Genomic DNA, 15,836 nt, shown 5'->3' with positions numbered 1-15,836 from the left:
TCCCATTTGATCCAGCTATACCCTTCTGGGTATTATTTCAGAAGAACAGAAAATACTATACCATAGTGATACATGTGCACCCATGATAGCAGCACAATTTGTAATAGCCAAATCTTGGAAACAACTCAAACGTCCATCAACTGAAGATGGATAAAAAAAGATACGGTATTTTTAAGCAATGGAGCATTACTCAGCCACTAAGAAGGATAAACTTGAGAGATTTATAGACAAAAGAGTGCAACCTGAAACCATACTCCTAAGTGCAATAACTCTGACTCTGTAAATATCACTTTGTCTTCCTGGTATGAGGAACTGAAGATTAAATAAGGACTAAAAAGACAGATACTATCAAATGCATAGAAATTGTTCAAAAAGAAAGAGGAACTAGGGTGGTGAAAGGGGAAAAGGATAAAAGGAACAGGAAATAAATACATGCCGGTAATACCAGTAGTTTCTCTTAGTTCATTGAAAGCAAGTTTTCGGCTAATACTGTTTGGGGAATATTTTATACCTGTATTTTGTAATCTGAGTAACTACTTTGAGGAAAACAATATGGAACATGTTAACTATTGTTAATCTCCCAATAGTTTGTTACAATTCTTTTTTATTTTTTCCATTAAATTAAAAAAATTGAAAGCTATTATCAGTGAAGAGAAGAGTTTATGATTCTCTAGCAAGTTTATCTTTATGCTTAAGAATTTTCTTTAGGGCCAGAGGCATAGCTCAGTGGCACAAGTACCTGCCTAGCAAGCATGAGGTCATGAGTTTGATCCCTGGTACCAAAAAAAAAGAAAAAAGAATTCTCCTAGTAGCATATATATTACTATGTATGTGAAAGTGATTTCTGAAAATTAAAATCTTTCATAAAATCATCTACAAATTTGCAGAAGCTTTGAAAACAAAAACTCTAGAAATAACATTTCTGATGTATTTGTACAATATGATCATATTGGTCAACATTTTTCTTGATTGCAAACATATATGAAAGAAATTTTAAAATATAAATCCTTTCTCATTTCATTTGCTGTGCCCTAAAATTAGAGAGCTCTAAATCTTTTGAGAAACATACATTTACATGAAGTTTCCAGCACTGTTTATCATTCTTGTTCCCCTGAGCTATTTCACTGAAATTTTTAATTCATTGACATATACATGGCTGATGTAGTAAACTAAACACTTGCTGTCAACATTTATGATTAAATATTTATAATTAAACATTTTTGTGTTTTCCTTTTAGTTTATTACATTTTCCACAAGTATATTGATTAGCTGCTCTTGCACATTAGCACACCTTAAATTAATGCTACAATTTCTGTTTCCTAACTCAGTACATTTTGATTTTGACTTTATATTGTCCTTGCAGAATTTAATGGGGTATGATGAATACAATATTTAATTTTTAAGTCTACATTCAATTCCAATTGTTAAGTATAAAACCTCTAAGATATTGAAATTTGTCAGAGAATGTGAGAATGTAGTTTTGGCAACCACCCTCATATTTTGATAAATGTTCTTATATGGTATTTTCTAAACCTATTACTTTAGATATCATGTTTCCCTTAAGTTAAATGATTGGTTTTGAAACATTCTGCTTTACATTTTTTGAAAAATGTAGACATGACATATGAGATTCTGCACCATTTTTCTTTCGTAAATGAAAGCCACCATTAGTCCTGTGACATCTTAGAAAGTGGTGGATGCAGAGGCGCCAGAACCTGCCCGCAGTGTGTGGTGACCGGTCCTGCCCATTTCAAACCCCAGCACGTTCTGCTTTCAGGTCGTCCCAGACTTCTGCTTAAATTCCATGTACTACCTGTCGTTAAATCATACAACATACTGTCTTTTGGGTGGAATACTTTTCACTTAACAAGTTATAATTTATACTTCTCTTTGATTTCGATTCATTAGTAGGTTTTTTGTTTTGTTTTTTATCGGTAGCAGGGATCGAACTCAAACTGCCTGATTGCAAGGCAGGCGTTTATGCCGCTGAGCTAAATTCCCAGCCCAGTAGTTCTTTCTTTATTGCTAAGAATTCTACCAAGAGTAGGCATCACTATTCAAACACTGAACCACTGAAAGACATTGAAGTTGTTTTCACTTTAAAACAATTATAAATACAGCTGCTATACCCATTCATGTACTGTCTTTGTATGGACCTAAGCTTCCATTTCTCTCGGATAAATATCTACAAGTGAGATTCTAGGTCAAATTGCAAATGTATGATTAACATTACAAGAAAAATTCTAAGATATTTTCTAAGTGGCCTAATTGTTTTGCATTCCTGTGAGCAGTTTATGAGAGTTCCAGTTGCTCTGCAGCCTTGCCACAGTTGGTATTCTAAGTTTTCTTACGTTTTAAAATTTTATGCATTGTTACAATATACAGCACTTATCTTGCTGAAGTTTAATTAGCATTTGCCTCATGCTTGAAGATATTGGACATGTTTTTATGTGCATATTAACTACTTGTAAATTCTCATAATCCTTTGGTAAGTTATTACTTAGTCTTTTAAGTGTTCAGGGGCTCTCAAACATTTTATTTTCTATATGATTGTGTATATAGCCATATATTTCAAAATACAACCCTTGTTGTCTTAATTAACTCAGCTTTGTTAGTTGCATAGTTTAAACACATTATTTCTTTAAATCTGTGCGTGTATATGTGCAATTATGAAGTTTTTAATTGTAAGGGAAGTTTTCATAGTTCAGTTCTATCTTTAAAAAATTTTAGTTCCATTTGTAACAACTTTTGTCTTTGTATTTTGACATAGTACATAACCTAAGGCTTTTCAAATAGTTTCAAGTTTATGATCACAGCTATTTTCAGTTTTTCACTTTACATAATTCATTTTTCCTTAAATCTTAGACTTGTGATGTAAAATGGTCCCTGTATTTTTCTCCTTATTAATCTTAATACACCTTATTCTTTAATTCAAGATGTTCTAATGGTTAGACTAACTCTCCAGGGTTTTACTGCAGTAAGATAATATCTCACATGAATTTAGATTTGATATTGTGGTTAACTATTTAATAATTCATTTGATGTTTTGGGACAGGGTCTCGCGCTACAGTAAAGAAGGATCTTGAGCTCACTATATAACCCAAGCTGTCCTCAAACTCCCAATGGTCCTCCTGCCTCATCCTCCTGAGGCTGGAATTTCAGGCATGTACTCTTGGATAATATCATTTTAAAACCACACTATGACAGATTGCAGTATTAAAACTCAGAAAGTAATTATGTACCCCGGAAAACCTCTAAAGCTGATAGTTGATAAAATGATGTAAATTAATCACTTAAAAGCAGATTTGGCAAACAACAACAAAACATGCAGGCATGACCCTGCTTCTTCCATAGCTATCAGCCTAGAAGATAAAAAACATGCAAGATGATAAAAGCAATTTGTAAACAGCCTCCATTAGTGTGATCATTTAAATAATTTCTGATGCCAAAAACGTGATTCCAAAACACACTAGGATTCTGTGGAAAAGGTTTGAACTCAAAAATCAAACTTGAGGTAGAAATATGTAATTTGTGGGTAAACGCATACAACTTCTACTTAGTTCAAAGTGTAACTTTATTACATATTTAGCATTCTCATCCTTTGGTCCCAAAATGTCACATTTAAATAGTATAACTGCACACAGGAGGAGCAATGGGTAAGCTACAAGAAAGAAGTTCGTTTTACACATGCAAAAGATAAGGGCTACAAATCAGAGACTCGTTTTCAGTGTGGCGTTCCAGGGCTACACAGTGTGCATGGCTGGTGGGAGGAGCAGCAGAAGGGTTTCATAGCTTCCAGGCTGGAAAAGGCCCTGCAGCCTACACTTCCACTTAGTGAATTTCTCAGGAGATTCACTTGCCAACCTGGGTTAGGGCCAGAGCGGCTGAGGCAAGGCACACGTACTTAGCTGCAGGCAACCCAGCTTGTGAGCCTTCCCCACTGGCCAGCAGGTTGGAAATCTTCCATCACCCACATGAACTCACTCCGGCTGCATTCCATCTCCCACCACTGCTTCTGAGCTCTGCTACTTCGTGCAGCTTTGATATTCTGCCCTTTGACTATTCTGACACAAGTTTCTGGGGTCACTTTTGGCCCCTTTGCCCTGCGATACAGGCAGTAAAACACCTTTTGTGAAGTGGCTGACTCAGTAGTAAGTAACAACTTTGATTTGTTAAATGCCTAAATGAATAACCTTTTGGAACTTCAGTTTCCAAAAACGTGTATGTGGAATACCTACATCCTTGAGTGACACATACCACAGTAATTTCAATGCAATGACAAAATGTGTATAAAGATGCTGTTTTTAAGTGTAAACCATTGCTGCTACTGTTGAAAGTTGTATGATTCTTATTGGTTTCAAAAGTCGAATACCAAGCTAGAAAGTAACTGCAAAGATTGTAAGATTTGTAGCTAAGCAGATCTTGGTTTCAGTAATGAGCCTGCCATTTACCAGCTGGGTGATTTTTGTAAGTCATTAACATGCTAATAATATCCAATAGTCAAAGCCATTAAATGTAGAAAGAAGAATGTTCACTTGCAGAATGGAGACATAGATTAATTGAAATAATGTATATAAAGCACTTGGTTCAGTTTCTAGCATAAGAATACATTTATTTTTGCTATGTCAATTTATTACTGCATACTAAGACTTGACAATGTCATTTGTTTTAAATGCATCCCACGTACCAAAAACAAAAAAAAAAATGGTTTAATTATGAAAGTAAAATTCAAAGAAGTAAACAACAGTACATTGAGAACTGTCTTTGGCGTGGTAATGTGGAAAAGGAGGCATGTCAATTAAAATGTTAATATATGTAGTTAGAATTCAGGTTTTAAGAAGTCACCATTAAAATTTTAGCAATGAAGATATTAGTGATTTATCTTTAGCATCTTATCAAATAATGCAAAGCAATGTATCATATTTCCCACTTAACATATTATTATATATAAAAAATCAAAAGAATAACTTTGTAATGCAGCTACCATGAACAGATGTTCAAAATCATGAATAGCAGCTTTTGGGATCAAACTTACAAATTCTCACCTTGTTTTAAATATTACAACAGTTATTGTAATAACTTAAGAAAATTAACAGAACGAACTGGTTGCCATTTTCCATTAAAAAATATCTGAATAAATAGTCTAGGATCGTCACAATGATTAATGTTGAATGGTTAAATAGAAACAAAACTGTAATAAAGGTAAAAGTACTAATAGAATTCTAGAAACGAGAAATCATAAATTTAAACAAGATTTCAGTTGCAGAGAACGCTAAAAACTCTAGGGCTGAATGATCATTTGAACACAAACTCTTTCCTACTCGGAGTTCAGGAGTTTATTCACCTAGATTTTCATCATGGATCAACTTTATAAAAATTAAAACAAAAACAGGATAATTTATGACAACCTTTTAGTGGGTGTTCATTGTTTTTCAACTGAATATATTTTAGTCGTATCTTATTCTTTTGACTTGCAATCAGTCTTCTTTTCATAGTAACACATACAGCTAAGGCAAAACTGTAGTGTAGGTCTAAGAATCTGACCAATGGTAGTAGGAGATGCACCTCTCAGAAAAGGCCGCCTCGGGCAAGCACCACACTAGTCTCCCGAGGCTGTGTCATCACCTGGCCTTTTTCAGGACACCCTAACAGGGGAATAAAGTCCATCAATATTTCAATTGGAAGACAAGGTCCATGAAATTCAGGGCTTCACTTTCTTTTGGATGGAGGAAAAATTAAATTTTCAGTGAGGCACTTATTTGCTGATCTAGGGAATGTACATCTCTTCTAATACCAGGACTGCTTAGAATGCAGTTAGCCAAGTAGATGAAGCTATAGTTGCAGTACTGACCATTCCTTGAATATTTATGTCATGTAGGCCTTCATAACTATAAAATTACCTTATTTCACTTTAACTACAGCCTTGGATTGCGATCTCCATTTTAAAGATGAAAAATGTACATAAAGTGAAATGGATATACAGCTCAAGGGTATACAGCTGTTAAATTCAAGACTGGCTTTAAAGCCAGACTCCAAAGTCCTTACACTTAAACCTTAAGACCTTGAGGTAGTGGGGATCAAAATGACTTGTCTTTACTGAGAGCAAAGAAAACACCAAAACACCAATGAAACATCATCACTAGTCACCCACTGTGTGGTTACTTTCACTTCTTTGCCTTCATCAAGGAAATCTGCACAGCAGTGTACCCAATTTTCAAGTTTAACAATCTTGTCTTCCATTTGCAATAATTACAGAAAACCTAATCATAATTTTAGAAATAAAATTAGTCATTTCTAGTAGCTTTGAAGAGCTACAAAGAGCTCTTCCAATCGATGTTTCTCTGTGATGAAAGGATAGGGAGCCAGTTATGCCCCAAATCTTAGTGGCTCGTTCTTTAGGAGAATGGAGATGATATACCTGCCCCTGCACTAAGTTCTGCCATCTGAGTCACAGGAAAAATGTTTACCAGCAAGCCAGAAAATAATTTATTTTATCCCAATATTATTTTTGCCTGCAACATTAGCTGTGGAATGTGAATGTTACATGTGAGAATATCATATTATTCCACTCAGAATTCTAAAACTTTAACACATAGTCACAGATCATTTTGGAAGGTATGGCATAGGATTGAGAACAAATGGGCTTCAGGCTTTTTAAAAATGCATAGTTCTTCTCCCTGTTGGGGAAGTTTCACTTTTTTCCCCTCTGCTCTACTGGAAATCAGACCCAGGTCTTGTGGATGGCAGACAAGTACTCCTCCAGTAGAGCTATGTACCAGCTCTTTTAATTAGGTTCTGAAGTACTCCCACAGGTTGCCCAGGCTAGCCTCAAACTTGTGATCCCCTTGACTCAAACTGTTGAACAGCAGGATTCAGCACATGCATCACCATATCTCGCTTGGTTTGTTTTCTTTCTCAAAATCTCAGTTTGTGCTAAAATAGTTTTCTTGTATCAGCTGAATTTACTGGCCTATATATACCTTAAGGATTTTTTATCACATAGCATAATTGTTTTTACAACTTTACTTCATAAGCTCTTGAAGCAGTTATTTCATGATGAATTATGATTCTCTCTTGCAATTTATCATTCATTAAGATAAAGTACAACATATGACAATGATGAAATTCTCAAACCCTTATTGACCAAACAACCAATTATGCATTTGCCCATCTATGCCCAACATCTATACTTCCTGCCCCATGGTGTGCTCTCCACAGTTCGCCACTGTTCCCTGTGCTCAAGAGGTTGCCTTGCACAACCCTCTGGCCCTCAGCGGAGCCCAGCAAATGGGAAACATGGGAGAAATGTACGGTCTAGTGGCTCATGCTTGGTCTACTCTCTGCTGAGTGCTATGAATGAACCTTCTATGAATGAAAGTACCTTCTGTCTGCCTCTCCGGACCCACAGTTTTCCGTACTGCAGTCTTTCCTAGTACTGTAGACTTTCCTGCTACCTGAGTCTGCCTCCCGCCCAGGAGTCAGTTTGAGGAATCAGTTTAAAGAGACTGAAATTACTCAATTTGTGTACATCGTTTCTTTCCATCTGGGCCCCTTTGGGGGTTTAAAAGGTGCACAGGATATGATTCTTGTGGCCACCACGTGCAACCCTGCCGCAGGGCCTGGGTCATGGACAGGAGACCTGTGCATTTGTACAGAGCCTTGGGCTCGCAAGGATATCCTGTCTGTTCTCCTACTTTTTTGCAGTATGAAAACACATCTTGGAATTGTTAATAATTTTCAAACAAGTGCTCACACTTTCATTTTTCACTGGGCTTCACAGATTATATAGCTACTCCTACAAATATGGTACAGATGTGGGACACAAATACAGTTCTAATAACAATAACAGACATTTACTGAGTTCTTACTGTGTTTCAAATATTGTCCTTACAGTTGTATATGTATTAACTCAGTTAATCTTCTCAACACTCAGAAAGTGCTGTTAGTATCTGCACGATTTAGATATGATACCAGAAGCTGAGAGAGTCTAAATAACTTGCTCAAGGTGCCAATGCCAAGAAGTGCAGAATGCAGGATTCCAACCCAGGCCTCTGGCTTTGGCTACTCTAGTGCACCTCTGCAATACAAGCAGAGAAAAGAAAGCAATGAAGTCAATTTACAATTAAAGCAGAGAGCCATGTGAGGAGGCCATGCCATGGACCCAAGATGCCAGGAGGTTCTGCGTCTCCTACACCCAGGAGCCAGAGCCACAGCAGATGCAGAAAATGTGTCCATAACAAATGCTGGACTTCAGTTATCATCACAGTGTTAACATAGCCGAAGGCTTCTGTAAAGTTACACAACATTAAATTGTTTCTTAATTTTGACATGTCTTACAGTCCTGAATAAAATCTAAATTAAATTTGTGCCTGTTGTGCCTATCCTTTTAAAACTATTCATTCCTAACAACTTTAGAAAACCTGTTTGACAGAAACAATGAAAGTTTTAACATTTACTTTTTGAAATAAATTAAATAGACACAGTATTGGAGACATAATTTAACCAGATTCATTTACTTCCAAAATGATTATTTCTTGTAATGCAAACACTGATACTCTATGGCTTATTAAAAGTCGTATCACTGTAAAGACAAAGAAACTTACCTATTGAAATTCCTAATTAATTTCAGCATAAAATTATTCAAAATTATACAAAGTTTTGTTATCTAGGAATTGTATATCTTTTATCTTATCCATTGATGCTAAGCAGAGGATAATACATAGTGGCTGGCTATGGTTGCTACCCAAACTATTAAATTACAAATGATTTTTCTTCCTAATCTATAAATGACTGTTTTCTCCCTAATTTTTAAATCTTGCACACTTTGACATATTTGTCTCTACCTTTTTAGATTATAGTCTATCTACCACCATTTGGATAAGACTAATACAAACCAGAGATTATTACTTGATTATATGGATTCTTTTAAACATTTCTGTGAAAAGCAGGTGAATACTCCCACCATTCTTTTTCATCTTACTGTCAAACTTTGTGAAGAGAGCCTTAAACATTCCAATCTGGCATCAAAATCAAAACAGATCTCCCCCCACCCGAAGTAAGTGAGCTGGTTGTCAGGGCTGACTAGTGTGTTTTATAGAATATCTTAGCCAAGGGTATTATTTTAAGAGATGAGCAAATGGGGAAACCCCACAGTCCAGCCAATAAAATATGAACCAAAGGTGCAAAACAGCACTCATAAATATTCCTTAGAACAAGGAATTCATTGTTTCCTCCAAGCCTCTCAGTGGCTGTTGTGATCTCAGCCCTCTCCCCGCGTCAGGGAAGCCTCTTCCTTTAACCTGTGGTTTTTTAAGCTGAGCTACTACGTTATTTATGACTATAGATGTGAGTAGCCCATTTGTATGATCCTTGTACACACAGAGGACCCCTCATTTCCCCTCCTTGGTATTTTAGTGTCTAGGATGAAAGAGTTTCCCCTGGAGCTGAGGTTGCTGGAGGTTGAATTAGCTGCTCTGTCAGTGTGAGGTAGACTGAGGATTTCCCAACCCGGTCTCCACCTGCACAAATCAAAGACTGGTCTTTAATGACTCATTTCATGCCTTCCTTTTGCTTAAAGGACTTTTTAAAAACAATTTTATTTCTTCCTGTGTCTCATCCTCATCATCCTTTTCCGCCAGTTATTCCTCTAGAGCTTCTTACTCTGTTAGCATCTCTTGTGAACTTACAAAAGAAAATAATTTTTTCAGTGAACAGATATGAATATGTAAAAAACATAAGCGCTCTTTATAAGCTAAATGGAAATTGAATGTTTTATTAGTGTTATTCTTGTTAATACTGTGTTCTTTCTTCCTTTCGCTTTCCTTTAAATTTGCCTTTTAAATTTAATTTCTTTTGTAAAATACTAAAGGTAAAAAACAATTGAATTGTGTCTGTGGTCGCCTCAGGGCAGGATGAGGGGGCCAAGAACTGGGACCACGGAGAAGGGAGACAGGCTGGCAGAAGAGATGTGGTTCCAACCCTGGGAACTTCCCTCTTGGCAACTCCTAAATTTTTCCTTCTCATCTAAAGCAAACAGGAGACTGCACCTAAGCTTCCAAACTGGAACTAATTGATTTTCAACTAATCTAAGCCTCTAGCTATGAAGAAACTAGGACCAAAGGAAGACCCCTGGAAGGCTGAGACTAGCAGAGGGAGGGACTGCCAGAGAGCCTGGGGCTGCAGGAGTCACAGAACCAAAGAGGAAAAGACAAAGCATGTCAGGGTGGGCAGGGAATGTAGGCAGGGAAATGCAGTCACAGCAGACAGAAGAATGTGAGGAAAGGAGCTAGAGCTGTTGAGGCAGTCCCAAGACCTTTCAGCCTGGCTGTTACTGCTAATTAAACCTTTGAAACTGGCTATTTGTGAGTCATCATTAAAACTTTCAAATAAAAATGTTAACGAAATTATGATTCTGTTTATCTCTGGCAGCCCTGACAGTCGTCTGACAATCAAATAGCTCTGAGGAGAACAACCTTCCTCTTGGTTATGTTTCTGAAACCTTCATTTAGGAAGAGAGAAAAAGTTCTCCACTCTTAGCCATGTCATTCTCTTCAAAAGATACACGTTTTAAAGACTGATTTACATCTTAGCCAATACTAGTATTTATTACCCTGCACATGACCAAAAGTATGTGCTAGGACAGTCTTAAATCACCTACCTATCTTCTTATCCCATCCCCCCAGTATGAAAAATGGGGCATGTGTTCATGGGGGTATTTATGTTGCACAAGTGTTAATAACTATTGGAGAGGTTACATAGATAGACATCTTTGCATAGATCTGTATATAAATTCTTTTACTCTGGGCTCTATAGTTAGCCAAAAGCAACAATAAATACCAGTATGTTCTTCAAATCTGTCAGTTGAGTATGTAAGAGTTTTATTTTTGTTTGTTTGTTTCATTCCAATTATGAGAAAGCTTTAGTGATTTGGAGGAGGGCTTAATTTAAAAAAATTGGAAGCATTTTTTCTTTCCTAACACACTAAATATGTTGCTATAAACATAAAAAATTAAGCATTATATTTATATACTTTTACACTTGAGAATATATATTATTGAAATATATCTAAAAAGAAATTGACTCCAAGTCAACTAATCAGTGAAATCAAAAACATTGATAAACTCAAAGTTCAACTTTTTCAGGAAAACTTTAGGAAAAGAATAATGCAAAATGAAACTTTGTGTTTTACTGGCCTTTTGTAATTTCTCCAAAGCATCTGAAAGGTTATGCCATTTAGCCGTAGGCATTAGTTAATCAAATGAAAATTGGCTTTTAATATTTAAAAATCTTAGAAATACACTATATCTATGTAAGTAGAAAATGTACTTCAATATTGAAAACAAATAATCTAATTACTACTTTAATTTGTGTAGGTATTTAATGTGTATACTATTAGCACTTTAAAAAGAAACGTTAAAACAGTAAAGGAAAAGATATTTTTGTTATCACATATTAAATGGTATCAATTAAACAAATTTCCACTGATACTAAATCATTTTGGAAAAAATATTCAGAAAATTTAACTTGTAAGTTCTCCCACTATGAGAATGACAAGATCTAGCCTAGGAGCACCGCATATTCCTGGAGAAAGGAGAAGCTTTCCTGTACATAATTAATCACATTTGTTTCTTCAAAGTCAAAAACTTTCTAAAATAACATAAAGGAAAAAATAATGTGTATAATTTTAATATAGACATCTGCATCCTTTCATTTGACTTGTTCACATTTTATTGTATGTATTAATCCCACTTAGATTTTAAAAATAGATATTTTGTTAAATACAATTCTAAGTTTGGATTTGCAGTTGAATTGTGCTTGATGAACAAATGTTTTTCTGAATGACAAGTGCAGAGCACAACATGCAAGCATTTTTTAAAAAGTTTTCAGTGGATTCTTTCTATATAATTCACCTTATTATGAGAAATGTCAGCAGATTCTTTCCACATTGTTATTTTACCCAGGTGACTTCCTCAGGACAAATCCCTTGTTACTGCTAGAGGACTCATTTGCACTTACTCTCCACTGACATAAACATCTTCAAAGATACTAAAATAATAAAATTCTCCTGAGTGTAAGATTTGTTAATGAATGTTTTATTATAAAGAAGTGAAATTCTCGGTTCATAATCTTACTTTACCTTTCCTGTTATGGTTTGATTTTTCTTTTTCTTTTCTTTTTCTAAGTAGGGTATACAGAAGTTAAAACTTTTGACCAAACAGGGATTGACTGTAAGGTTTGGATATTTAAGCAGGCATGTTCTACAGATAATAAAATTGTGGTCCACTTTTCCGTCAAGACTATTAGAAGAAGCTCATCTCCCATCATAATCAGTTGTAGTAACTTCTAATGAGATGTTTTATTTGGAATTATTAAAAAAGGATATAGTTTGTCACTGTGAATAAATCACTGTTCTGTAGTGCCAGCATGATAAAAATAGTTTTCTAACGTTTATATCCAATTAATACTTCTCCAGAAAACAAATGACTAATTATATTTCTTGATATAGGTAATATAGTTATAAACTACTATTATTATAAAATATATAATGTATTATACATTAAAATATACACTTTTGGGAAGCAGGCAGGTACATAATAAAATAATAAAATGAAAATTTCATCCATATAAAAAACAAAAACATTCCTTAATGTTAAAAAACTTACGTAAATCACTAGATAAAATTGTTTATTATTATTTTGACTTTTTGTTCTATATAAATTTATAAAAAATAATGGCATGTGAATTAAAACTCACAATTCCTGGTAACTGTTGTTTTCTAAGGTATATAACACATTTTTCTGTTAGATTTTAAGTGACCTGCACAGATTCTATCAGAAAATTGATGCTAATTTAAATTCTTCAACAGTACTTTAGAGATGTTACAGAGTAAAATTACCATGACCCACCTTTTCATACCCTGTGCACCAGGAAAAAACACTCAAACTAATTTGAAATTAAGCTATATGTAAAAGTTCCAAATGAAACCTACTAATTATATACAGAAATAGAGGCCTCCAGAGCACCTGATTAGTGCAAAAACTGATGACTTACTAAAACTTAATAATGAGAGCTTTGTCTCTCATAACATAAAACATATGATTTATTAAGCACCTTATCCTTCATGCTAAGATTGCTAAGAGCAAATGAGCAGAGCATATTAAGCCGCATATATTATAAAAACATCCACGTGTCATGAAGATTTGTTGCAGTCTGACTTTTCAAAGTATATTTCCTTTGAGAAATATGCGGAAGTTTTTAATTAAGTGTATAGTAAAGCACGTTGATTTTAAGTCAAAGCAGATTGCAATTTTAAAATAAAGTTTCAAAAGTTCTTTCATTAATATTAAAAGTCTCTAACCATCCAGTTGATTAAATTTGTTCATTAATCTTCAGTTTTCAAAAATAAGGTACACTCAAATTCATTTTCTTTTTAATGTCCAAATCCATTTTTAAATTGATTATCTATTATTAGTGTGAGAACATCTGATATTGTCACTATTGAAAAATGCTGTAACTTGCAAACATTGAGTAAAACATAATTTTTAAAAATTATGTGCTAATATTATTGCAAGCTACAGAAATTCTTAATTATTTTATCTCAAGTAAAAGGAAAATTTTGTGTGGGTAAAGACCCTTGGGGCAGGCCGTGCATTTCCTTTGCCTATGGGAAAGAAATCAAGTAGGTATGATATATTTTTGTCATCACGCTTAAGAAATGTTAGACTGAAACCTCTTTTCTAAAGTATTTTTCTTGGAATTGCATAAGCCCATTCTAGTTTCTTTGATAGTCATATTTTACAGTAGTATCTGATCTTTGTTAAACTCATATCAATATTTTTACAGTAATGTGTTCCATAAATTATTAACAAAAGATGCTTTAAAATGTTGCTTTAATTTTCCCATATGTAACTGCATGCTTTTTCTTGCCCAAAACATTACTGTCTGCCCCCAAAATTTTCTTTTTAGACTAGTGCTTTTTGATCCATCTATTTAAGGTAAGCTGAAATTTTAACAAGCTCTGAAAAGACCTAAATCTATCAAAATCATTAACTACTTAAGTTCAGCTTTTCATATTTAACGTATATATGGCTTTATTGGCTTTAACAGGGTTCTATTAGATCAATGAAATAACGGAAACAGAAGCCAGAGAGGAGAGTTACATAAAATGACTGCATGTGAATATGACCACCTACTCAGCAGCTGCTTTACCATTAGGAAAGCTCCCACTGTACAATAGCACAGGTTAAAAAGTAAATGAGCCACATACCTAAGTTGACAAAGCTCATGACCATGTCAGCGTCGTTCAGAAAGTTGGTATCGTGTAGGCTGGCCAGGGGAGGACTTTGGGTGGTCAGCGGCGTGGCTCGAGACAGCTGCGTGCGCCGTGGGTACCCACTGGGAGAGGCCCCGTGCCCTTTCCGTGGCCCGCTGGCCTCTGCTGCCAGGGATGCCCTCACTGAGTACTGCGACTCTTCGGGGTTTTCCTCGTTGGCCATGGCGTTGTACAGGTCCAGCATGAAGAGAGGTGCAGAGGACGCTTGTTTTCCAGGTGAAAAAGGTCTGGGTCTGTGAGGCAGACCCAAAATAGAGAGGATTTCCCTCTGGATTTCCCGTCTTTCGTGGTTCCGTAGTCTTCTATAAATAAAACTGGAATGAACGTGATCATCTCCCAAACCTCCTGCTGCAGAGCCCACCAGCGCCCAGCAGCTCCCGAGGAAACCCACAACACCCCTCAGGAAAAGCACAGTCAGAGGCATTTTTGTCCAAGAGCAGAAGTTGGTATTTTTAGTCTTTCTTGTCCACTTTTAAAAATATCTGAAATTCCTAGGAGGTATACTTTCCCGGTAGCTGTAAAAACAAATTTACCTATTCTTCATGACAGTGACATTTCTGAACACAATATCCCCCCTGATTTTCCTGCCCTATTTTAAATATTTTGGAATGTGTCAAGAGTAGTTATTTCTAAGAAAGCTGAAACTCAGATTTCCAGTTATCCACAGTTGTTAAGAGCTTTTCTTGCACTGATGGAGCAGAAGACTGCTAATATGATTTGATCGGATGACCTATGCATTCCTGTATGAATTTATGACAACCAGGCCTGTGGTGTCGGAATTAACGAAGCTGATCTTCTGATAAGCTGCAGCTCCCAAGGTATCTTCACTTGTTCTTGAGTCTTCTCAAGTGCTCTTCCCAAGACAAATGCTGATTTCTGAATCACACATCTATGCAGATCTGCACCTTGGTGTTAGAATATATATTTGTCCGCAGCTTGGTGATAACTTTACCATCTTTTGTACAGGCTTAGTGTAAAGTAAGACTCAGGGTTGTACTAGTCATGTAAATGTGTTTCCCTGAGTTTACTTGAAATCTCTCCTGTAAATCCATTCAATCCCTTTCTCCTTCTTACTGTTAATTCCACCTCCAGCAGGCACAAATATACCAGCCCTCTTCAAGAGAGATCTAAAGAGTAATGTAAGCACAACCCTGCTGGGAAAGAAGAGGCTTCTCATTGTAATTTGAAACTGGTAAAGCAAAAAGAACTTAACCCTTTTGCTACCAGGAAAACCTCCATGTTCACAATTTTATCACTGTGCGTCTAACACAGACAGTGGTGTGTGGGGCATACAAGTTTCAGGGAAACCAGCTTTCCAGGATCGGATTGAACACTGTGCTTTTTAAGATCTCTTTCTTTAATGGCACATATTTAATAGACTTGTGTATTAAGCCTCTGGTTGTGGCAAAGTTAACATAAAATGTCTCCATTCAGTATCTGAGACGACTTCTGCTTTTTTCTAAATGCTTACAGCTCACTTCTTAAAAAATAAAAAGAACAAGTT

The 15,836-nt window shown here is 35.6% G+C and overlaps 1 protein-coding gene across 2 annotated transcripts in view; it reads right to left on the bottom strand.

Annotated features, from left to right (window-relative positions):
* The window catches only part of Bmp5 (bone morphogenetic protein 5), a 116,213-nt gene extending 100,738 nt beyond the window's left edge, over positions 1–15,475 (bottom strand). The window contains exon 1 of one of the 2 annotated variants that reach the window (XR_010048911.1): positions 14,267–15,475. Coding sequence is in view for 1 of the 2 variants with exons in the window: in XM_003462298.4 (XP_003462346.1) it covers positions 14,267–14,756 (490 nt within the window). In the remaining variant the exon portion in view is untranslated. The remainder of the gene's footprint in view (positions 1–14,266) is intronic. The other variant, XM_003462298.4, reaches the window with a different exon arrangement.
* Positions 15,476–15,836: the final 361 nt, after the last annotated feature.

Source organism: Cavia porcellus, unplaced genomic scaffold (assembly GCF_034190915.1).
Source record: "Cavia porcellus strain 051 isolate PalLab524CR breed Dunkin Hartley unplaced genomic scaffold, mCavPor4.1 scaffold_7, whole genome shotgun sequence".
Taxonomy (NCBI): Eukaryota; Metazoa; Chordata; class Mammalia; order Rodentia; family Caviidae; genus Cavia; species Cavia porcellus.
The sequence above is the reverse complement of the archived record's forward strand: the minus strand, read 5'-3'. Positions and strand labels throughout refer to the sequence as shown.